The sequence below is a fragment of the Periplaneta americana genome, chromosome 11, assembly GCF_040183065.1.
Source record: "Periplaneta americana isolate PAMFEO1 chromosome 11, P.americana_PAMFEO1_priV1, whole genome shotgun sequence".
Classification (NCBI taxonomy): domain Eukaryota; kingdom Metazoa; phylum Arthropoda; class Insecta; order Blattodea; family Blattidae; genus Periplaneta; species Periplaneta americana.
The window spans coordinates 10,831,644-10,852,098 of NC_091127.1; the positions used below are offsets into that span (position 1 = coordinate 10,831,644).

At 33.2% G+C, this 20,455-nt stretch overlaps 1 protein-coding gene across 6 annotated transcripts in view; it reads left to right on the plus strand.

Moving 5' to 3' along the window:
- The window catches only part of Scm (Polycomb protein Scm), a 50,510-nt gene extending 30,078 nt beyond the window's left edge, over window positions 1-20,432 (plus strand). For 5 of the 6 annotated variants that reach the window (XM_069838980.1, XM_069838982.1, XM_069838981.1 and 2 more), the window contains exon 14: window positions 1,241-15,803. In XM_069838980.1, coding sequence (XP_069695081.1) covers window positions 1,241-1,375 — 135 coding nt within the window. In that variant the 3' untranslated portion in view covers window positions 1,376-15,803. Of the gene's footprint in view, window positions 1-1,240; window positions 15,804-18,460 lie in introns of those variants that run through there. The other variant, XR_011334771.1, reaches the window with a different exon arrangement.
- The last annotated feature ends 23 nt before the right edge of the window (window positions 20,433-20,455 follow it).

The following is a 20,455-nucleotide window of genomic DNA, read 5'->3' on the forward strand; positions in this document are numbered from 1 at the left end:
CTATATCTTCATAATCTTCTGCAACTAATAACTGATCATCTACAAATAGTAGTGAATAAATTGTATCCTTTGTTAGCAGGGGCGAATGCTAGTTACGAAAGTTAGGCTTGCTCTTATATTCATAGGGGAAGATGGGAGGATATAGGCCTAATAATAAAATTCATAATTAATAAAAATAATCAGACCCACATAAATAATTTATTTTATAATTATGAAATCATTATGAGTCATGGATCATTTTGTTTATCAGATGTAGAAGTTCGATATAATATAACAAACATGGCCAACAAAACCGTTTATTTAGTTTTTTAGACCCTGCCAACCAATGCACATTGTTGTATTGAGCTGCACTGAACGAGCGCACATATTCTCTATAATGTCTGTCTTCTCTTGAATAGTCCTTCGGGAAAATGGATTTAATAATGTTTCAATAACACACAGTTCCGAACTCATTGCAATACTTCAAATTAGTGTTTAAGAATTAATAATACATGCAGCAGCTAACACATGCATTCTGCTCATACAATTACATTGAACTCGCAAATCACAGCACATTCCCGCTGTCAATGCTGCTCTGTGTAACGTTAAATAGTCGTTGGTGTAGCTCTCGGGCCAGAGCTTCACACAACACTTAACAGAAGCATGTGCGCCTAGGACAGACCAAGGAGGAAGGCACTTGCGCGCGCATCATATTCTCGCTGTTTCTATGTCTTTCCTGTAGCTCCGAGAAACGAGCAAGCGTTGCGTTACTTGCAGTGTGCAACCTGCGGATGGTATTAGGGTAGAGTCGGGTAGTATCGGACATCGGGTAATATCGGACAGTGTGTTTCTTTCATCTACCACCATATGGTAGTACCTGAATGACATGGTTACGTTTCTCTATGCGACATCACAGAAATGTAACCATGGCAATCAGGTACTATTATCGTGTGGTAGATGAAAGAAACTCACTGTCTGATATTACCCGATGTCCGATACTACCCGACTCTCCCCTATGCTTATACAGTATTCCAAAAATCAAAATAAACTTTAATGTACGTAATCCCATTTTGAGAAATACATATTCTATGAAAATATTGGGCTTGCGCAACAAGCATAGCATGCCCGGAGAAATCGCCCCTGTCTGTTAGTAATACTCCCATTTTAGTTTTAAGTATGAGAAAGTGATTATTCATAGACTTTAGTTTATTTCTCTTCTTTGTTTGCACCATTGTCTTACTGTGGAACTCTGTCGATTCAGGAGATTGATGGCAAGGCACTGCTTCTTCTCAATTCTGACATGATGATGAAGTACATGGGATTGAAGCTGGGTCCTGCGCTTAAGATCTGCAACCTGGTGAACAGGATCAAAGGACGACGGCATCTCATCTTATGACAATGAATGCTACCTTCACCCATGAAGGTGTAAATGAAACCCATGTGATACGTAAGGTAAGGAAGGTGGTACTGTTAAATTAAGCAAACTGTGAATATTGTGAAATTAAATCCAGAGAAAGAAATTAATAGAAGAAACAATCTCTGATGTCATTAGCTTCATTGCTTAAAAGGTTAAAATACACGTTAATTGCTGACTGGTTTGTAATGTGGTGGATATCGGTTGAGTTTATACGTTCAGAATGATGGAAGAGAGCTTGTGCTAATTAAAATGAAAGGCCCATATTGTATATTTTATGTATGAATGATTTTTGTCTTTCTCATACACTTCAAAAAATGAATGAATAATGGATGCCTTCAATAGACGAAAAGTGTTAGATTTGTAAGTTTTTCGTTCTCTGAAGGTTTTACAGTGTTTTAATTCCTGTTTGGTGTTTTGTTTGAGTCTACCAACCATACTTAACTTACAATTTTACAAAATGTGTACTGTGATCAGTGACGTAGACTCTTTGCTTTCATCTTAATATACCTCCATAGAAGTAATTGCATTACCATAATGTGAACAGTATTTTTTATCCACATTATTTCTTGAAATGTTTTGCTGTTACTACTAATTTTCTGCAAAGTTGTAATTGCAATATTTGTGGTTCACTTATATAACTGTACTGTACAGTTTGGCAAATGAATCTGGTATCCTTTGCTTCTTGCTTTCCCATTAAATTGTGTAAATAATTGCCACCCTTATAATGATTGTTGCGTGTTAAAGGAATGATAAAGTTACTGATTTGTATACTGTAAAATGGGATGAGTTCGGACATCTTTATATTTATACTAAATTATACAAATTGCCACGCTTATAATGATTGCTGCGTGTTAAAGGAATAATAAAGTTACTGATTTGTGTACTGTAAAATGGGATGAGTTCGGACATCTTTATATTTATACTAAATTATACAAAGAATTAAAAAATCAGGAACGCATATGAGCAAAGCTCATGTTAGGTTTCAGTTCCATTATAATACAGAAATACAAAACTTAATGCACATAAATAATATTACAGTAGAACTTGGTTATAACGACATCCAAGGGACCTTAAAAATTATGTTGTTATAAACGAATGTCGTAGTAACTGAGATTCATATTATCAATCTAGTGAGGTGGAAAATGAAAAATAACAAACTTAATTAGACTTATTTTAGATTTATGTATTGACTTTTAAGCCTATCATGAACATGATAAAATACACATAGGCCTACAATTATAAATACAGTATTCTGTATTAAAACAGTTTGTTCACTACTCACCAAACTACTTTACTTAGAAGTGAAGTAATCAGTCATTTTACTCTGTTGTTTTCTACTTGCCCAATACACACTTTCTAGGACTAAATTACGTTCTATGTTCATTATTTCAGTTGCAATTTCACTGCTCCCTTCCCTAGCTTCATAGAAGACGTTCATAATTCTAGTGACTTCTAAAGCGTCACTCACTTCTTTTAGTGGCCATACTGCGTTAAAATGTGTGCACTAGTGAAAACTTCCTGTCGAAACTGATCTAATACCGCATGAATTCGGGCAGGTTACAATGGGGTGGGGAATCCGTCTGCATTCCAGAGGTCTATGACAGAAGGAGACTGTAGAGAATTTGTCAGGGTCAGATTTCAACAAAATATTTCTTAAAATACTTTGGTTCTTAGAAAATCTTATTCCAAACTGAGGTTGAAAGTGACGTTATATGCGAGGTAAACGCATGTATTAAGCACGGTAGGAAAGCATATGTCTTATGGGGAATTAGTTGGGACCACAGAATATTTGACGTTATAGGCGAGGCGTCGCACAAAACGAGGTCGCTATAACCAAGTTCTACTGTACAAAATATCAGGCTTAGTGGGGGTGCCAATGAACCTTCTGGTTCCTTAAAACCCATTTGTAAGTAACTACAATAGAACCCTGTTTATCTGAAATAAAAGGGACTGAACCATTTTGAGTAATTGATGAGAAATATTTTTGGTAAAGCTGGGAAGGGAAAGAGATTGTTAAGCATGTAAATTATAAATACGAGCACAGAAATTTTTACTGTCTCCCCCCAACATTTCTGCTAATAACCTAGCCTTCTCTTGAATTATTGGCCTTGACAAGTGGCATCCCTTTCGAACGTTGCTGCGTAAACCAAAGAATCACGGCCTTGTTTATTTTTTCGAATTGAGCTTCTTTCATTGTTTTCCGATTCGGTATTTTGCAGGAATGTTCCAAAAGTTTTGATTTACATTTAACCTAATCAGAGATGGTTGATGATACTCCATAATCGGAAGCAACATTTCGCAAGATTGTCCACTTTCCACACACTTCACAGCTTCTAACATCCTTTATGGATACAACAACACATTTTCTTTTACTTTACATCGCACTCGCGTAACTAAAAAATAAGACATATCGATGACACGATAACTGTAACACAATTGAAATGAACGAGAAATTGGAAATTTAGCTGGAATGCATACACCATAATCCTGTAATTCCCTGGGTAGGTGGGGAGAGGGGCGAAAAGAACAAAAATTAATGCACACAAATAATATTACATAGCTCCCAGTCAGTATACTAAACAGGTGTTTGGGGGATGAAGCTGAAAAACAGATGTAGCATTGTTGTGAGGACATTGACACTTAACTTTGTAGCCATGCTATAAGGGATGAACAAAATATTGCAGGGATAAACAAAACATTAGCTTTTTTTTGTGCTACATTTCGAATAAGCCGAAAATAAGAAATAAATATAATGAAAAAAAACTTATACATAATATCAATTTAAGTATCATAAATGAGTAGATATTTAATTCTTCTACTGAAATTGAAGACAGAAAGTGCTGAAAATTCAGGGTGCATTTCAATTATGGAATTATATAATCATGGATTGGACCTAAACTAATATTGTGTTTTAAACCTATAGTTGTGAAAAATTTTTACTCTCTCTGATAAATTAACGTTTTGAGCAGTATTGTAAATATAAGACAATGATATATAGTCTTTACGATTTTTGTCATAATACTTTAATAATGCTATCACTTATGATATATGATATGATATATTTCTTCACAGCACTTCTTTACATATAATGGTGTACCTCACATTTCTGTATCCGGTGCCACCATTAACATATTACATCTACACAGATTCTCCCAATTACACTATGTACCTTTTTTATTACTTGGTCAATCTCCCCTTCAGTATTTCTCCTACATTTCATTTGCTATTTTCTATTTGATCATTAATCCTAATATATCTAAAATTATATACGCCTTTCCAACTCCCTTTTTCCTCTAACTACTATTCACTAAAATTTCAATTTCACTTTTTCTCTATAAATTATCATACTGAATTATTTGTCCTATTTGTTCTTTGACCTTTTCTCCTATCTTTCTCTTATATTCATTTAATGTTCCAACGTTCAAATGTAAGTACTAATTTTATGCTGTCACTTGTTCATTTCTCTTAACCCTTTTTCACTATTTTCACTCATTCCTATTTGCGCTCACTTTCACTTTCTAACTATTCCACTTACACCTAATCCTTTCACACTACTCTCACTTCCTATAAATACTTATATTTATCTCTACATATCAGCTTATACACTTTCTCTCTCCCCTATACTTCTCGATCATTTACAATTTCCCTTTACTAGCACTTTTTGATCACATCCCCACATTTTTTAATCATATCTAATACCTCTGCTATATCCTCAGCTGTCGCAGGTTCTGACCTTTCTTTACTGTTCGTCTCTGCTTTATTTCTATCTCTGTCTTTCTTTCTTCTTCTTTCTTCTTCTTCTATTCCTCTTTTATTTCCCCCCCCCCCACGCTTTTACTTTCACATCCTAGATTTCCACTTACACTCGCATCCTTATTCTTTTCACTACTTTCTTCCGTATCACTCCCTGACTCTTGGTTCCTCTTTTTTATCACCCCTCGCCTTTTTTCTTGCGCCCGTGTTTCTTGTTCCGTTATTGTCAGCATTCCTTCTGGAGTGCTTTAACCTTACCACCATTGTATGGAGACTAGGAATCTGCTTATGCTGCATGATCACGTTACTCTTATCTTCTCCTTATTAATGCTATCACTTATAGGGTTCAGACCTGTCTTCAGACAGCTGACCAAACAACAACAATGTGTATTTGTACAGTTGTTCAAGTTTAAAGTCTTTAAATTCAGAACTTGCTGTATACTTAACTTTCTAAATTGACAGCTGTGAGCTGCGTAGATGCTGTGCTTTTAGTACATCGTTCTTTTAACAGTGGTTACAAGTTTTGCACTACTATGTCGATTATAAATGAGTAGTATGCACATTTCAAATACTCATCACTGTATTTACATCTTCTCAGTCTGACAAAATGAGAAAATGCCAGTAGCGACTACTTTCAATAATGTTTGCTCCTCAGGTAATGGTAGTTATGGGGAGGAGGTGGGTATGTGTTGTAGGGGAAGAAGTGGAGTCTAACATGAACTAATATATTTGCAAGAGGTACAGGTTCCACTTGCCAAACAGTACATCAGCTTCATTCACTGTAGTGGCATTTTGTGTATAGTATTTTTATGACTTTATGCTTCTAATAATAATCTCATAAACTGAAGAGAAGATTAATTAACTTGTTTTGAAAATGAGTATAGTAAAACTATTTCAACAGGATTTAAAGTAATATATTTACTATTGTCTTAAGTGCATTCATTATTTGTCTTTTGTTATTCTTAGGGCCGAATTCATAGTCAACACTTATTGTAAGGGAACACTTAAGCAGTTGCCTATAATAATTTCCAATTCATAAATCCCACTGAAGTGAACACTTATTCAAATAAGGTAGCTTGTCAGCTTACTCAAGGGTTTCCTCATATGCATTGTAATCAGCTGATTCGGTATACAGTGGATGATGATTATGATTTAATTTAATTTATTGAGTTCTGTAATTAAAATGAAAATGAGTTTCGGCAAGCAAAAGATATATCAGAGGTATGGAAAACCCTTTAGAGATGTATAATGATCAACAATTTAAGAGGAGATACCGTTTCAACAAGAACTCTGTTGTGGATATTCTGGTGTCTCTCATTTAAATTCACAATACAACCATGAGGCTTACCGATTTCGCCAGTGCTGAAAGTACTGGTTGCTTTGAGATTTTATGCTACAGCATCATTTCAGGTAGATTTAAGTGGCATTTTTTTTTCGAAAAGTATTCACGTCCAACAAAGTGTTATTTGCATTTTTGTTTGTATTCTACCCAAGGAATAAGCTGTTAAAATTTGCGTAATTATATCATTTCCACTTTGTTTAGCATAAAAATTACTGAAAAATAAATGAAAATGATTTACTTACAGGAATATTTCCGGAGTTTGCATTAAACTCAACTGCAATTTTGTTCCATGTCAGTTTCTTCTTTTGGAGAGAACAATTATTATTATTATTTTTTTTTTTTTTTTTTTTTTACTTTCGACGATATCTCCATATTTCATAACTAGTTATATTAACTCACTTCTTTCTTTTTCTGTAAAATGCTTTCTGGACATCTTGTATAATTTTTAGCTCTATAATATTTACTTATGTATTTGTGTATGACAATAATGCCGATTTAACAATTTGAAGGCACTGGAAAACAATTGAATGTAGGAAAGCGCTCACGTCTAGCCATGTTGCCATATTTCTTTTGATGTCAAGGGAATGCTCAGGGCATATGAATGAGTAGCGTCTCTGCAATAAGATCTGAAATAAGTGCTAAGGAAATGTTCATTAAGTATTTTCTCATTTTATAAGTGACGACTATGAATTCGACCCTTAAAGTCTAGATATTTTTTGTGACTAAATTTAATTTCACGTTCTTATTTCATAATTGTACCTACCTTCTTATGTGGAATTCATAAAAAGTTAATGTCCTAATATTCCTAATCAAGGCACAGCCATTAAAAAATATTACTTGTTATTTTCTTGTTTAGTTTCTTAGTATGCCAGTGCAATTTGATATGTATTGAAAAATGTACAAAGTATGTATGTGTGAGTAATATCTTGACGCTCCTAATTCTGTTGGGGCTCAGAGAAGTGAGCCAGTTTGTCTGGTATAGAAATTGTACCGAGAAAGTGAAAGTTTATATTTACTGAGGAAAGCTGTTGTATATGAACTTAATCACAGAGGCACACTGGAAGAGCTGTAAGTTCTTTGAAATATCACTCAAATGCTAGTGGAGTTGTATACTTGAATCTTTAAAGATGCAGATGCATTTTACTCAATGGATACTCTGTAATCTTTATTGTACTGTTTCAGAGTTACCTATTAAGTCGACAGGTAATGTAGAATGTATGACATTAATTTTGAGTGCAAAGTTTGTGTGTTCACAGAGTAAAATAACCGTAAACATTGGAATTACTTTAAGTTGTAGTGATATATTAAAAATCAATGCATTGTCCTGCATTTTAAGTTGAAATCTCTTAATAAGATGTTATTATTATTATTTTTTTTTTTTTGCAAACCCTCGTGACTTATTTTTCAAAGTAATATAAAGAATATTAACTGTATTGTTCCTATCATAGTTTATTTCCCTACTGTTTTAAACATACTACAGTTTTATTGAAAATATATGTTTCAGATTAGTGTTGAGTAAGGTACAAGTAATATTTATTTGCGTAAGTTGTTCAATAAATTGTATTCATAACGGATTCAGAAAGTGGGGTGTGTAATTTTATTTCTGCGTGTAAGTGTACTAGAAACATATGGCAAAAGACCATGCTGATAGTTTGGTCTTCAGTAAGCATTTGAACATGAATATTTTGTTTCCCTCCCCAGTCAGGTGTCATAGCTTGAAGAACGAGATCAAAGGGTATGATTTATTTATGAAGGCACACAAGATCCTTGAATGTTACCGTTATAAATTTTGTGTGCTATTAATTGTTCACATATTCCCACATTTAAGTGAATATTCAAGCAATGTACAAATGAGCTTTCTAAGGTGATGATTTTTGCAAATGTAATGTGGATATACAAATTGTATAAATTGCAAATTATTTTTTTGAAAGCTCGTGATACCCAAAAGGTTAAAAACAGTTTGTTCACTCTGAACTGTAATATATTTGAATAATTTGGCACTAACAATCCATTTTTATACAGATAGCATTAAATCAAATTGAATAGGTACTGTAAGTTTAAATAAATGTTAAATTTTATTATTATTTGATCACATCATTTATTAATTGAAATGAGCTAGTCTTGAATTCATGTATGTCCTAAGAAATAAAATGCAAAAATGGATCTTGAATTTTACCTCATGCCTAATTTGTAGCGTTGTACACAACATCTGAAGTGTTTTATTACAGTATAATGTGTTGGAATTTGGATATCTTAATAAAATCAATTGTTGTGAATTATTCCTAGTTATATTGTTGAAAAATTTCAGTTAGATTTTTTTTGAAGAATTGTATTTACTGCAATTTTTACATTTCTAAAGACTGTTTTGTTTTACTATTGTTGAGGTGGTAAATCTACATGAATAATTGTTCTCTTTAATTGTTCAGTTTTATATACTGAACTATTACAAAATTTACAAATGGAATTGTATTAGTGAACATTTTGAGAAACGTCTAGTCTCTGTTTTCCTTGTATTTCTTTCCACCTTTGTTTTGAGTTACAAGTCGTACTACAGGCTTTAAGAACAAAAGTCACATTTTTCACAGATTAGCTTTTTTGAAAGAAATCATGCCTTTATAAGATCTTTATTAGAGACTGGCAATATATGAAGAAAATTTTGCGAATATGTGAAATTTATTTTGGCTAAATATGAAATAAATATTTCATTGCTATAATAATTTCGTTTCTAAATCATTGGAGCATGTTTACATAATTATTTACAAAATAGGTATTTAGAGATTAATATTGTCGGACCATCGGATCTGTGCCCCTTCAGCGCTGTCGTTGTTCTTGAAAAAGTTAACGCCTGTACTCACTCCATTCCACCTGCTTTCCTCCCACCACGTCAAACAGCAGACCACGAACCTTGCCAAATAGGGATGTTGCCCAACTTGCATCAAAGTCATAAATAACTGGTCCTCCATGCTATAATATCATTTCTTTCAATCAAAATACATCTTGTATTTCTACATTTTTTAAACCTAAATCGCATGTCTCTCCAACCTTGGAAATTATTGCTTCTCTTGCAACTTTCAGTAATTTCAGCAATTTCTTCAATGTCAGAACTTCTTTCTGCAAGGTATTAAATTCTTGTATCTTTTTTCTTAAAATATACATCGGTTCATATGATCTACAAGAATTAAAGGTTCCCTTGGTCTGTTCTTCCCTTGTAACTCTAGCTTTTCATCTCCTGCACAGACTCCCTGTCTCCTGATTTTCTTTATTAGGCGCTCTGACCTGCCTATATAAATTACATAACATATTGCATTAGTATTAGTTAAGTACGTAATTTTAATACGTAATCAATTGAAATAAAATAAATCTCACCAGTTTTCATCGTTGCCTTATTTATAGGAAAGAGATGACCTGTTTGTTTCTCTTCATCGCAAAATGCTATTACTTGCTTAATAATATTTTTTTACCACTCCGTCACAGTCTAAGACTGTGACTCCGTGCTGTAGTATTCATGTTGAGTTGACAACACTGGACTGCAAATGCAAATAAACTGTCAAGCAAGAAGGCTCAAAATTGTGAATAGTGGGGGAGAGAAAGGGAGAGAGATAGAAAAGAGAGAGATAGGAATGCAGGGAGAGGAATGAATTACCGAGGCTGAGAAGGAATTAGGGTTCAGTTCGTATATCTTACAGGGACACAGATCTGATGGTCCGACAATAGTTTTTTCTCTATTTAACATGGTACCAAATATAATACAATAAATCTGTATAATTAAACATGTTTTGTGCGTGTGTGTGTGTGTGGTTTTTTTTTCCTCCATATTTTGCCTCTCTCTAATCGCCTACCCAAATAACTTCCAATACATAAACAAATTTTGACCAAATTAGTACACATATATTGCTACTTGGCAGTAATGCTATAAGCTCATTTCTATAGATCCCATTTTGGGAAAGTTCAGCCTTCAGTTCTATTAAATTATTTTTCCATTCTGTCACATTTATTAATAATGTCTTCACCCCACAAAGAAACTTGCATAATTGGAACAGTTATATGTTGCAATTTGGTTCATAGACTCATTGTCTTTGCTTTCAGGTACATAAAATATTTTTTTAATGAAAATTTCATGTTGTCCATGTATGAAACAAAATCGCAAATAATCTTTTTTTTATGTTGTTTGTTATTGATTCATACTTGTATTTCTTTTAAAGGGAACAGAATTAAATATACAACAATATATAGAACAAATTATATTAGCGTTTATTGAAACTCCCATTTTCCAATGAAGAAAGAGATTTTTTTGGGAAATACAAGTATGAAGTAATAATTTGGTTACTCATTTTTTTTGTTTCTTTTTTCTGTGTTACATTTATAGGCTGACATATGTGAAACAGCATATTTTAAAATATTCTCACATAATAAACTTGTTTGTAGAATATCTATTATTTATGCTTAGTCGAGTTTTGACTTCGAGTTAATTACCATTCTTGATTTCAAGGAAAGAAGAAGTAGAGAAGTTGTGGTTACAATAAAATTGAAATAGGACAACTGTACAGAAACAGAGAAAATGAAAGTTATATTGTAATAAGTTAGTGATATGCCAGAGAATATAATTTCACAAGGTTTTGATTTCCATGTAGTGTCAAAATGAAAGTAATCTGTACAAACACATGACAGTCAACCTAATTTTCGTACTCTTATCTAGAGTACGTTTATCTCCTCGTCATTATCCAAAACTGGTCACTTTAGTTTCATTTTTATCAGTATATATATATTTAATAGCATGAAAGGTAAAAGTGTAAGTATGTATGTAATGTTCATAGCTTGTAGTCATCAGATGCTATAGACATATTTTTTTGAGAATTATTATTTTCTTGTAGTGACATCTATTAAGACTTGCAACTACCACACCATAAATAATTATTTGAGTTGAAATAATTATAATACATCTTATGTAAAAATGAAGATGTACTGTATAATTAAATAATTTTAAAGAAGATCTTAAACACCTTAGTGTTTGCAATTTGTTTTGGTCCCTATTTTTAAGTCAGATTCAACAAGTGAATTGCTAAAAAGGGGGGAAGAATAACGTGAAAGGAATTGTTACTCTTAATCCATGTAAGTTAATACTGTACATACAAATAAAATAGTTACATAAGCAATATTCTTACTATTCAGGTTGAATCATTTTTCAAATACGGCCAGTATTTAACTTAGATCCATCACCTGGTAACTCGAGAATGGAGATGGTACAGCAATATTATCAATACCTCGATACCATTGAAATTGTTGTCTAGTATTGTTCAGTTATTGGACATATCTTCAATACTTTTTGTCTAGAATATAGCTGTTTTGCATGACACTGCTAATTTAAAAAAAAAATCAGGCTACAATGAACACATTAATGTGGATTCTTCTTTCTCCCTTTTAGTAGCATTATGTTTGTGTTTACAGTGTACACAAAACTAGATAGTTATTGACAGTTTTCTGTCTCATATTCGGGAAGGGAGCGACGACGTTGTGAAGTTGTGTGGTGCAGCGGATTGCGTCACCTACAGGGCTGGGCAAAATACTGACATCCAAGTATTTGAAATACAAATACAAAATACTTCAAAAGATTGTGTTTGAAATACAAATACAAAATACTTTTAAAAAATTAATCAAAATACATTTGTATTTCAAATACTCAAAATACATTTATATTTCAAATACTCAAAATACATTTGTATTTCAAATACTCGATACAATATATAGGCCTAAAGAAATAAGAATATTACTGAAAATCTAAACTATTATATTAACATTAAAAGTATTTTTACGTCGAAGTTTTATATAAACACTGTAACTGAACATTCTTCCTTTACCCAGTCAGCAATGAAATTATGTTACATATGAATAATTACTGCTCCCTTTAAAAAAAAAGCAGTTTCTCAAGAAGTTTATCAGATAAGGATCCCCTTGCTTGTGAATGAATAAATCCTGCAAAACAGAACAGTCTTTCTACAGGCACAGAGGAACACAAACTTGCATTATACTTTATAAAAGCTTGTTTCACTGTTGGGTAATTCTCTAGAGTGCACAGGGTTGTCCCTTTGCCATTGAAGAATTGTATGAGCTCATACTCCACAGTAGACAAGTTCTTTTCTTTTTGCTTTTCAAAGTCTGTTGTACTTGAGTTGAAAACATATAAATTGTTTTCATCGTCTGAACTGACCAAAGGTGTAGCAGAGAACTGCTCAGCTGATTTCACGTACATATTCTGTATCCTCTTATCATTTGTTGAGGCAGTGTCAAATAGCCATCTTATCTTCAACGATGGGTGGAAGCAAGCTGCCAAAATAGCTCAATTTGCTTTTGGAATCAGATCAAACATCGTTTTAAATCTTGATGAAAGTGAACTTATCAGGATTGGAGTTACTTGGAATAGATGACGTAGATTGCTAGATAACAGAATATGTAATCTGTTTTTGACGGAAATTAATGTGGACAAAAGTTGGCTGTAATAGCATGTCTTCTCATTATGCATTAAATCAAGGGCTACGGCAAAGGGTTTCAGAATTGCACAATATTCTTGAATGTACTGAAACTCAACATCTTTGAAGGTTGGCAATCCTAGTTTTTCACATATACTGTTTATATCATGTTTGAATTGCAATATTTGAGAGATAGAGTCATAAAAAGAATTCCATCGAGTTGGGCAAGGAAACTTTAATGAATATTTCAAGACATCTGATATAATTTCTGAGGATTTGGGTTTCCTAGACGCATTCCATAATGCTGAACATTTAGTAAATGTTGGGTGATGGATCCTTGATGCTGTTGGAGATTTCTTTATGGCATTAAGGAAATCGGTTGTGGCAAGAAAACTAAGTGTATGGCTAGCACATCTGAAATGGGTAGACAAATAAGACAAAAGTTCATTCTTCAAATCCAAATCCAAAACTTGAAGGACAAGAAGAAGAAAAAAGTATTTTGAGTATTTGAAATACAAAATACATCAATTTTATGTATTTAAATACAAAATACTTTCGAAAATCCTTACAAATTACAAAATACAAAATACAAATGTATTTCAAATACTGCCCAGCCCTGGTCGCCTACCTGCCATGTCAGAACTGAGCAGCTAACATGAACTCGAAATTTGTGTCATATGACCCTTTGACTAGACTAATAAGTTATTTGTTTCATAATAAGTTATTATGGTAATTAAGAAAAAGTCAAATTTTAGGCATAAAAAATGCTATAAAAAGATGAGTGATTCAACTTTTTGCTGGCCAATCTATAGTCTCTTATTCACAGAATTACTAATCCAGAGTAATCCGTTTTGAATCTTACGTGCACTACTTTTAACACTTGAATATAAGTAATTTTGATTAACTAGCGGACTTACTCGTGTTAATTATGTAAGTCTGTGCGGCTTACAGCTGTTTCGGTGCTTCATCACACCATCTTCAGAGCCTACTAGATCTCGGCGTCATCTCGAACTTCTCTGCCTGTTACAATCCAAACATAATAGACAACATCATAAGAAAGACAAAACAAAAACTTAACAAACACAACACAAATACAAGAAATACATCACACTAACATATGAAAACAAAAGCACACATAAGATCGCATCTTCATTCAGAAAGCAGAAATGGAACATAGCATACAGAACAGAAAACGCACTACAAGACATCTCAACACACAAACAACACAAAACAAATAAATACGACCACACAGGTGTATACAAACTCACATGTAATAGTTGCGACAAGTTCTACATAGGACAGACAGGCAGATCATTCCAAACACGCTACAAAGAACACATTAAAGCAATAACCAGAGGACACAATACATCTACATACGACAATCACATAACCAATGCTAACCATACATACAATAACATAAATGCGGACATGGAAATCCAACACATACAACCCGAGAACCAAAAACTCAACACACTAGAACAATACGAAATATACAAACACATCCCGATCAAATTCTCAGCACACAGATCAATTTCAGTACACACACACACTATTTGACTCCACTTTTCAACACCTTTCAACAATCAAACGCACCCACATAACAGGCAGAGAAGTTCGAGATGACGTCGAGATCTAGTAGGCTCTGAAGATGGTGTGATGGTGCACCAAAACAGCTGTAAGCTGCACAGACTTACATAATTAACACGAGTAAGTCCACTAGTTAATGAATTACTTAAATCCAGAGTAAATTGTTAAATACTAAAATACAGTATATCTCGACTAAAAAGTAGATTTATGTAAATCACAAATGAATATATAGTTTGTTGGAACTAAAGTTGTAGTCTTTCAGCACTCTTGCACAAGCCGCCTTTGAGGTAAAAAATGTATTTTTAGTGATGCAAATTAAAAGTTTCGTTATTCAGTGGTTGCACTGTTTGGACTTTTTCCATTGCTGATTTTCAAAATTGTAACACAACATTTCAAAGAGTGGATCTCTCTTCGAAACATTGTGTTACAATTTTGAAAATTAGCAATAGAAAAAGTCCAAACATCTCAGCCATTGAACAGTTCACCATTGCTCTTCCCCCCTTTCAGTCAGATCTGTGTTATGTTATTATCTAATGCTCTTGATTTAACAAGGAGGTCATTCTCAAATTAAAAGTTAAATGTTTTTTTTGCACAAGAAGAAAGTATGCGGGATCTATCTATATCTTGTTCTGCGTCCTTTTAAACTCGCAAGATCAGATATATATTCAGTTTTTATATTGGTATCGAGTATTGAGAAATTCAGGCATCATCCCATCTCTACTTTTTATAAGATGAATACAATATCAAGCAGTAATGAACACTTCACAGATGTTTGGTAGTCTCATGTTAACTGTGTATGTACTGTAATTAAGGTATGAGTTCCAGATGATTGTTCACACTAGTAGTTATATTTCTCGGGATGTAACAAGTTACTTTTTCAAATAGTAAAATTTTGCCACAAAATTTGTACAGCATGCAGAGTATTTTTATAAGATATTTCTAAACTGAGATACAGCATATACATAAAATCCTGATGTGGGTTTCATGTTAACATGTAGGTGTCTGTACAATTCACAATGTTGCCATAATTTAGTATAGAACATGACCATATGTTTACGTTATTTCATACACTAAATATTAATGTGTTACGTGTATAGTTAATTTCAGTAGATGCCCCTTATACCATCATTGTGTACGTCATACTACTTGAGAGTTCCTTATGGAGTGAAAGCTCATTCTGTAGCAGAGATTATGTGGCTTTGTTGTATATAAAAAAAGTTTACACAGCCAGAAAATTATTAAATGATAAAATATACGACAATTTGTTAGTGGTAAATAGTACTGAAAATGCGTTTTTCATAATTAAAAAAAGAAACCTATCCATTTCCTTTTACCGAAATTGCATAACATTATTAACAACCTGGAAGACCAAATAAAAGATTATAAGAGATCCGTGATGAGACCTACAATGATATATGATTTGTTACTAGCATCTCTAGATGTGGTTGCTGAAGATCTACTAAACTGTGTTGATCTAGTACAGATGAATACCATTTTTGAGTTGGGAGAACCTGTAAGGCAGAATTTATTACCCTATTCCAAGTTACAGGATGGTCAACATGTATGACTTTTGATGCAGGCGAGAATGACTGGTAAATTTTACCTGGAGCAAGTTCATTCAGGGTAAGAGTTATTTTACCGTGCTGTGAAATGACGTTATAACTATGCTGTTGATCGATCAAAATATTTACTCAATTAACTATTTGAATTTAATCGATTAATCGAGTTGAAAAAATATTTTAATATACTTTAATACACAATTATTGTTATATTTAACTTGTGTTCGGTGATAAGCATAAGTATTAAATGTTGTATATCTGTATATATTGTATCGTTATATTACAAAACAACTATTTTAGTTACTAACATATTTATAATGAGGCTTATGATTTATTGTGACAATTTCTCCGGGAATTTTTTGAGACAAACATAAATGACAAAAAGTATGAAGACTCGCCTAGTTAATACTGCTTTCATCTATGATTTTAAACATGTGAGTACATTCAAATGCTCCGAATTAAGTGCTCCTCTACATTTAGTAACAATGTTTCCTACATCACTAAACACGAAAAAACTTTTTTTATGTCGAGCACTTCTCCACTATCGTTCAATTTAAATCAAAACGTTTCACCAAGTTTACCTCTCAAATTCTCATATGACGTAATAGAGTTTACACTTTTCACAAACCACAGAAAACTGATTTTTTTTCTTTATCAAACTAAACACACAACCTTCATATACAAACTCAGTACAGAAACTGCAACAGTACAGCGGTCGAAACAGAAGACTGGCTCTGTTGTAATCGAATTACCAGATTTTAGAAAGAGAAGAAGGTAGTTACACTCTCACTTGCACACAGTGTAGACATGGCTATTTTATAAGGGATGAGGGGGACGAATTCCAGAAAAGTATGTATTTCATATGCTAGGAAGATGAGCTGACAACAAGGTGGAAGTTTTCTTGAACTTTCAATAGAGATAGACTAGGTCACTGTCCTCATATCTTCATCTCTTTCTGAAGTACTTGTGCAAAGATTTTCCTGCGCTACCTGGTTTACAGTTAGAAAATAACAGTACTATTGTGCTTTTAAGTAAGCAATATCCGAGAGAGGAATATTGTCGGAATTTTTAGTATAAGTTTGTATTAACAAACTAATAATTAATATCAACTACAACCGATTAATTTCAATCGATTCGATTAAATATTTTTGATTGATTAATCTTACAACAGAAATTAATTGATTAAATCCCACAACACTAATTATAACCATGCTTTATTTCCCTTTCCTTCATTGCCATCCATTGTTAACCAGGTTTGAACCTGTAAATTTCACATAAAATGGTGGGAATGATAGCCATTCAGATACAGAGAACTTTTGTATGAAAATACAGTAACACATTTACCTGGTATTTTGTGTTTTCTTGATACTGTTCAATGCACTTCGACCTGTTCCAGTGGACACTGTTTTACTGAGGAGGTTCTCGTGTAACTTTCAAAACTATGTAGCGCTTACATGCTACACTGTCATGCACCGGTAATCAGGAAAGCTTGCAAGTAACAATCTGTGACATATTTCTGAAATTGAAGTGTTATAATCCCCTGCACTTGTCTCACATTACACCAGAACATAAAACAGGCGAAAAATAAAAATCCAGTAGACTCAGGTTCTGAATCCTACAAGGAAATGGAGATTACTACATGAGTAGGTATTTATTTCTGAAGTTGTCTGGTGGGGGAGGGTTGGGACACTCATAACATTTTTCCATTGTCTTTTTTTTTTTTTAACCATTTGTCAGCATTCAATTAATCTGTAAAACATGATGTTACCAGATACTCACGAGTAAAAGAAAAAAAAAACAATAATTGGTTCATAAAGCACGACAAACCCAGGACACTAAAAAAAATTAGTAGAGGTTTTATATTTTACGATTTCTCTAGATTAAAACGGCCATTTTAACATGTAAGATTCTCATTATCTTACGTACGCTCATACTAAATCGTCTGTACAACAAAAGGAAATCATTTAAAAAAAAAAAGCGAACAAAAAATCAATACAACAATGCAGTGTTTTTTGGTGCTGGTAATAGCATGCATGAAAAATGCTAAACTATTTTGTTATTCATTCATATTTAAAAAGTACTCTACTTTTGCGATTTAAATGAAGAATAATCGAATAAGACCAATTTAATTTTACATATTGTGCGTATTTCAACAGTTTTGATGAAAAAATGCGTATTTAAATTTAATATTGCATGTAGTTGCCAATTTTTCCATTTTTTTAATGTCTTCCACGCATTTAAATGATGAACCTTTAGGAACTTCCCTGAAGTGAGGGATGATGGGTATAACCACACTGAAGAAATTCGTGATTCATGGAGATGGCCAAACAGTCCAATAAATATGTTTGGTTATTTTCAGAAATTGACGACTACAGATATCCAACTCCTAAGTTCCAGCAAATAGGCCTACCTATACAGAGTAGAGTGTTGGTTTGCCTGGTCTGCAGGAGCGCCTGGAATTCCTAGTAGCGGACTACTTGCTCCTGTGCAAGGCCATTGAAAAACTGGAGGACCAGGAGTCTACCTCTCCTTGATGATAACTGAAGATGGAGAGGCTGAAAGGAGCATGGAGAAATTCTCGAAAAAAATTCTTCACTGTATGCCAGAAAAATAGTGGTCTATGTCATTTCCAGAAAGTGACATCCCTGTTGAAAGGGGCAGATGATCTGTGGATTAAATACAGGGCATGTTTCAAAGGTCCCCTTTTTTTCTTTCTTTCAAATTTTGAGTTCATTTTTTCTGAATTCAAGTAAGTCAAATGTCAAATTAACAAGAGAAGACAAATATTATTCCATCATATGACTTATTTTTAATGTAAAATTGTACAGTTATCAATTTAATTATATTAGTAACAGTGTGAACGTTTTCACCATACGTTATGGTATCTTCAGACATGGGTTGACGATATCTAATGAAAAAACAACATATTGCAATACATAGTGAGGGAAAGCATATTGAAATGTACAAGAAATGTAAAAGTTAAAAACAATGAAAACAATCATCATCATCATCCTTCACGAATTAGGCCTCTGTAGACCCGTTTCGGCCCCATCTAGCAGTCTTCTCAAAGGTCTTCCTGGTCGACGACGTCCTCTAGGTTTATACTGCATCATAATTTTTGGGATTCTTGAATTTTCCATTCTTCTTACATGATCTAGCCAATTGAATTTGTATCTGCTGATTTTTTCTTCTACTGACTCTACTTCTAATTGTTCTAAAATTTCTTCGTTCCTTTTTCAGTCTAAAAGAGTATATCCTGCTGTCCTCCTCAAAAATTTCATTTCCGTGGCTTTGATTCTGTTCACGTCTTTTTTCTTTAATGACCAAATCTCGCTTCCGTATAAAAGGGTGGGTAATGCTAGTGTATTATATATTTTTATTCTTGTAGATTTTTGTACTAATTTAGCTTTTAATGCATTGTTTATTATTCCTAGAATTAGTGTAAATTTGGTTATTTTCTTGTTCACATCTTTTTCATTTTGATAAGATATTTCACGACCCAGATAATTGAAATTTTGCACTTGTTCGAGGCATTGGTTATTGTGTATTATCTTACTTCTGACTGGGTCTTGTCCTAAAAATGCCATTACTTTTGATTTTTGTGCTGAAATTTCCATCCCAAAATCTTTTAATATTTTATTTAATGTATACAATCCTCTTTGTAAATTATCCTCTGAATTGGAAATTATGACTTGATCATCGGCATAGAGTAAGGTATTTAATGTTAGAGCACTGGTTATTTTGATTCCTGATGTGAAAACAATGATAATGCAAAATCACAAATTTTTATAATTATGCATATTTAACTGAAATAAACTATGTCAAATATATGAAGGTATGTGTGCGTAAATGCTGTAAATCAAATGATTGTGTTTCAGGAAATAAAATATGGACTTGAACCAAAATGTGATAATTTTGTGGTTGTAAGATAATATTGGAATGTATAGACTTTCTTTTTCTGTTGTACGGAAGAGAGACCCAAAGGCTTACACTGCAGTCTGAGGCTTATTGTGCTTACCACTCCTATTCTTGTGAATGATTGGGTAGCCGAACGGCCGTGCTCTTGTACAAGTAGGCTACAGCACACTGCGCCCGTGAACTTAACCCAGGCTATTGTATGGATGATGATATGTGAATTAATGATGGCGAAATGAATTGGAGGTCCAACGCCTAAAGTTACCCAGCAATTCTGCTATTAAATATGCATATTTGACAAATATAAGGAAGTAGTTAGATTCCCCGCTGGAATTTTTTTTGCCGCTAAGCTAAACATTAAAAAAAAGCTAGATTTAGCTTGAAGAAAGTTAAATTGGCAACACTGGTTTCCGGATGTTTCCAAATCCAATCGTTGATG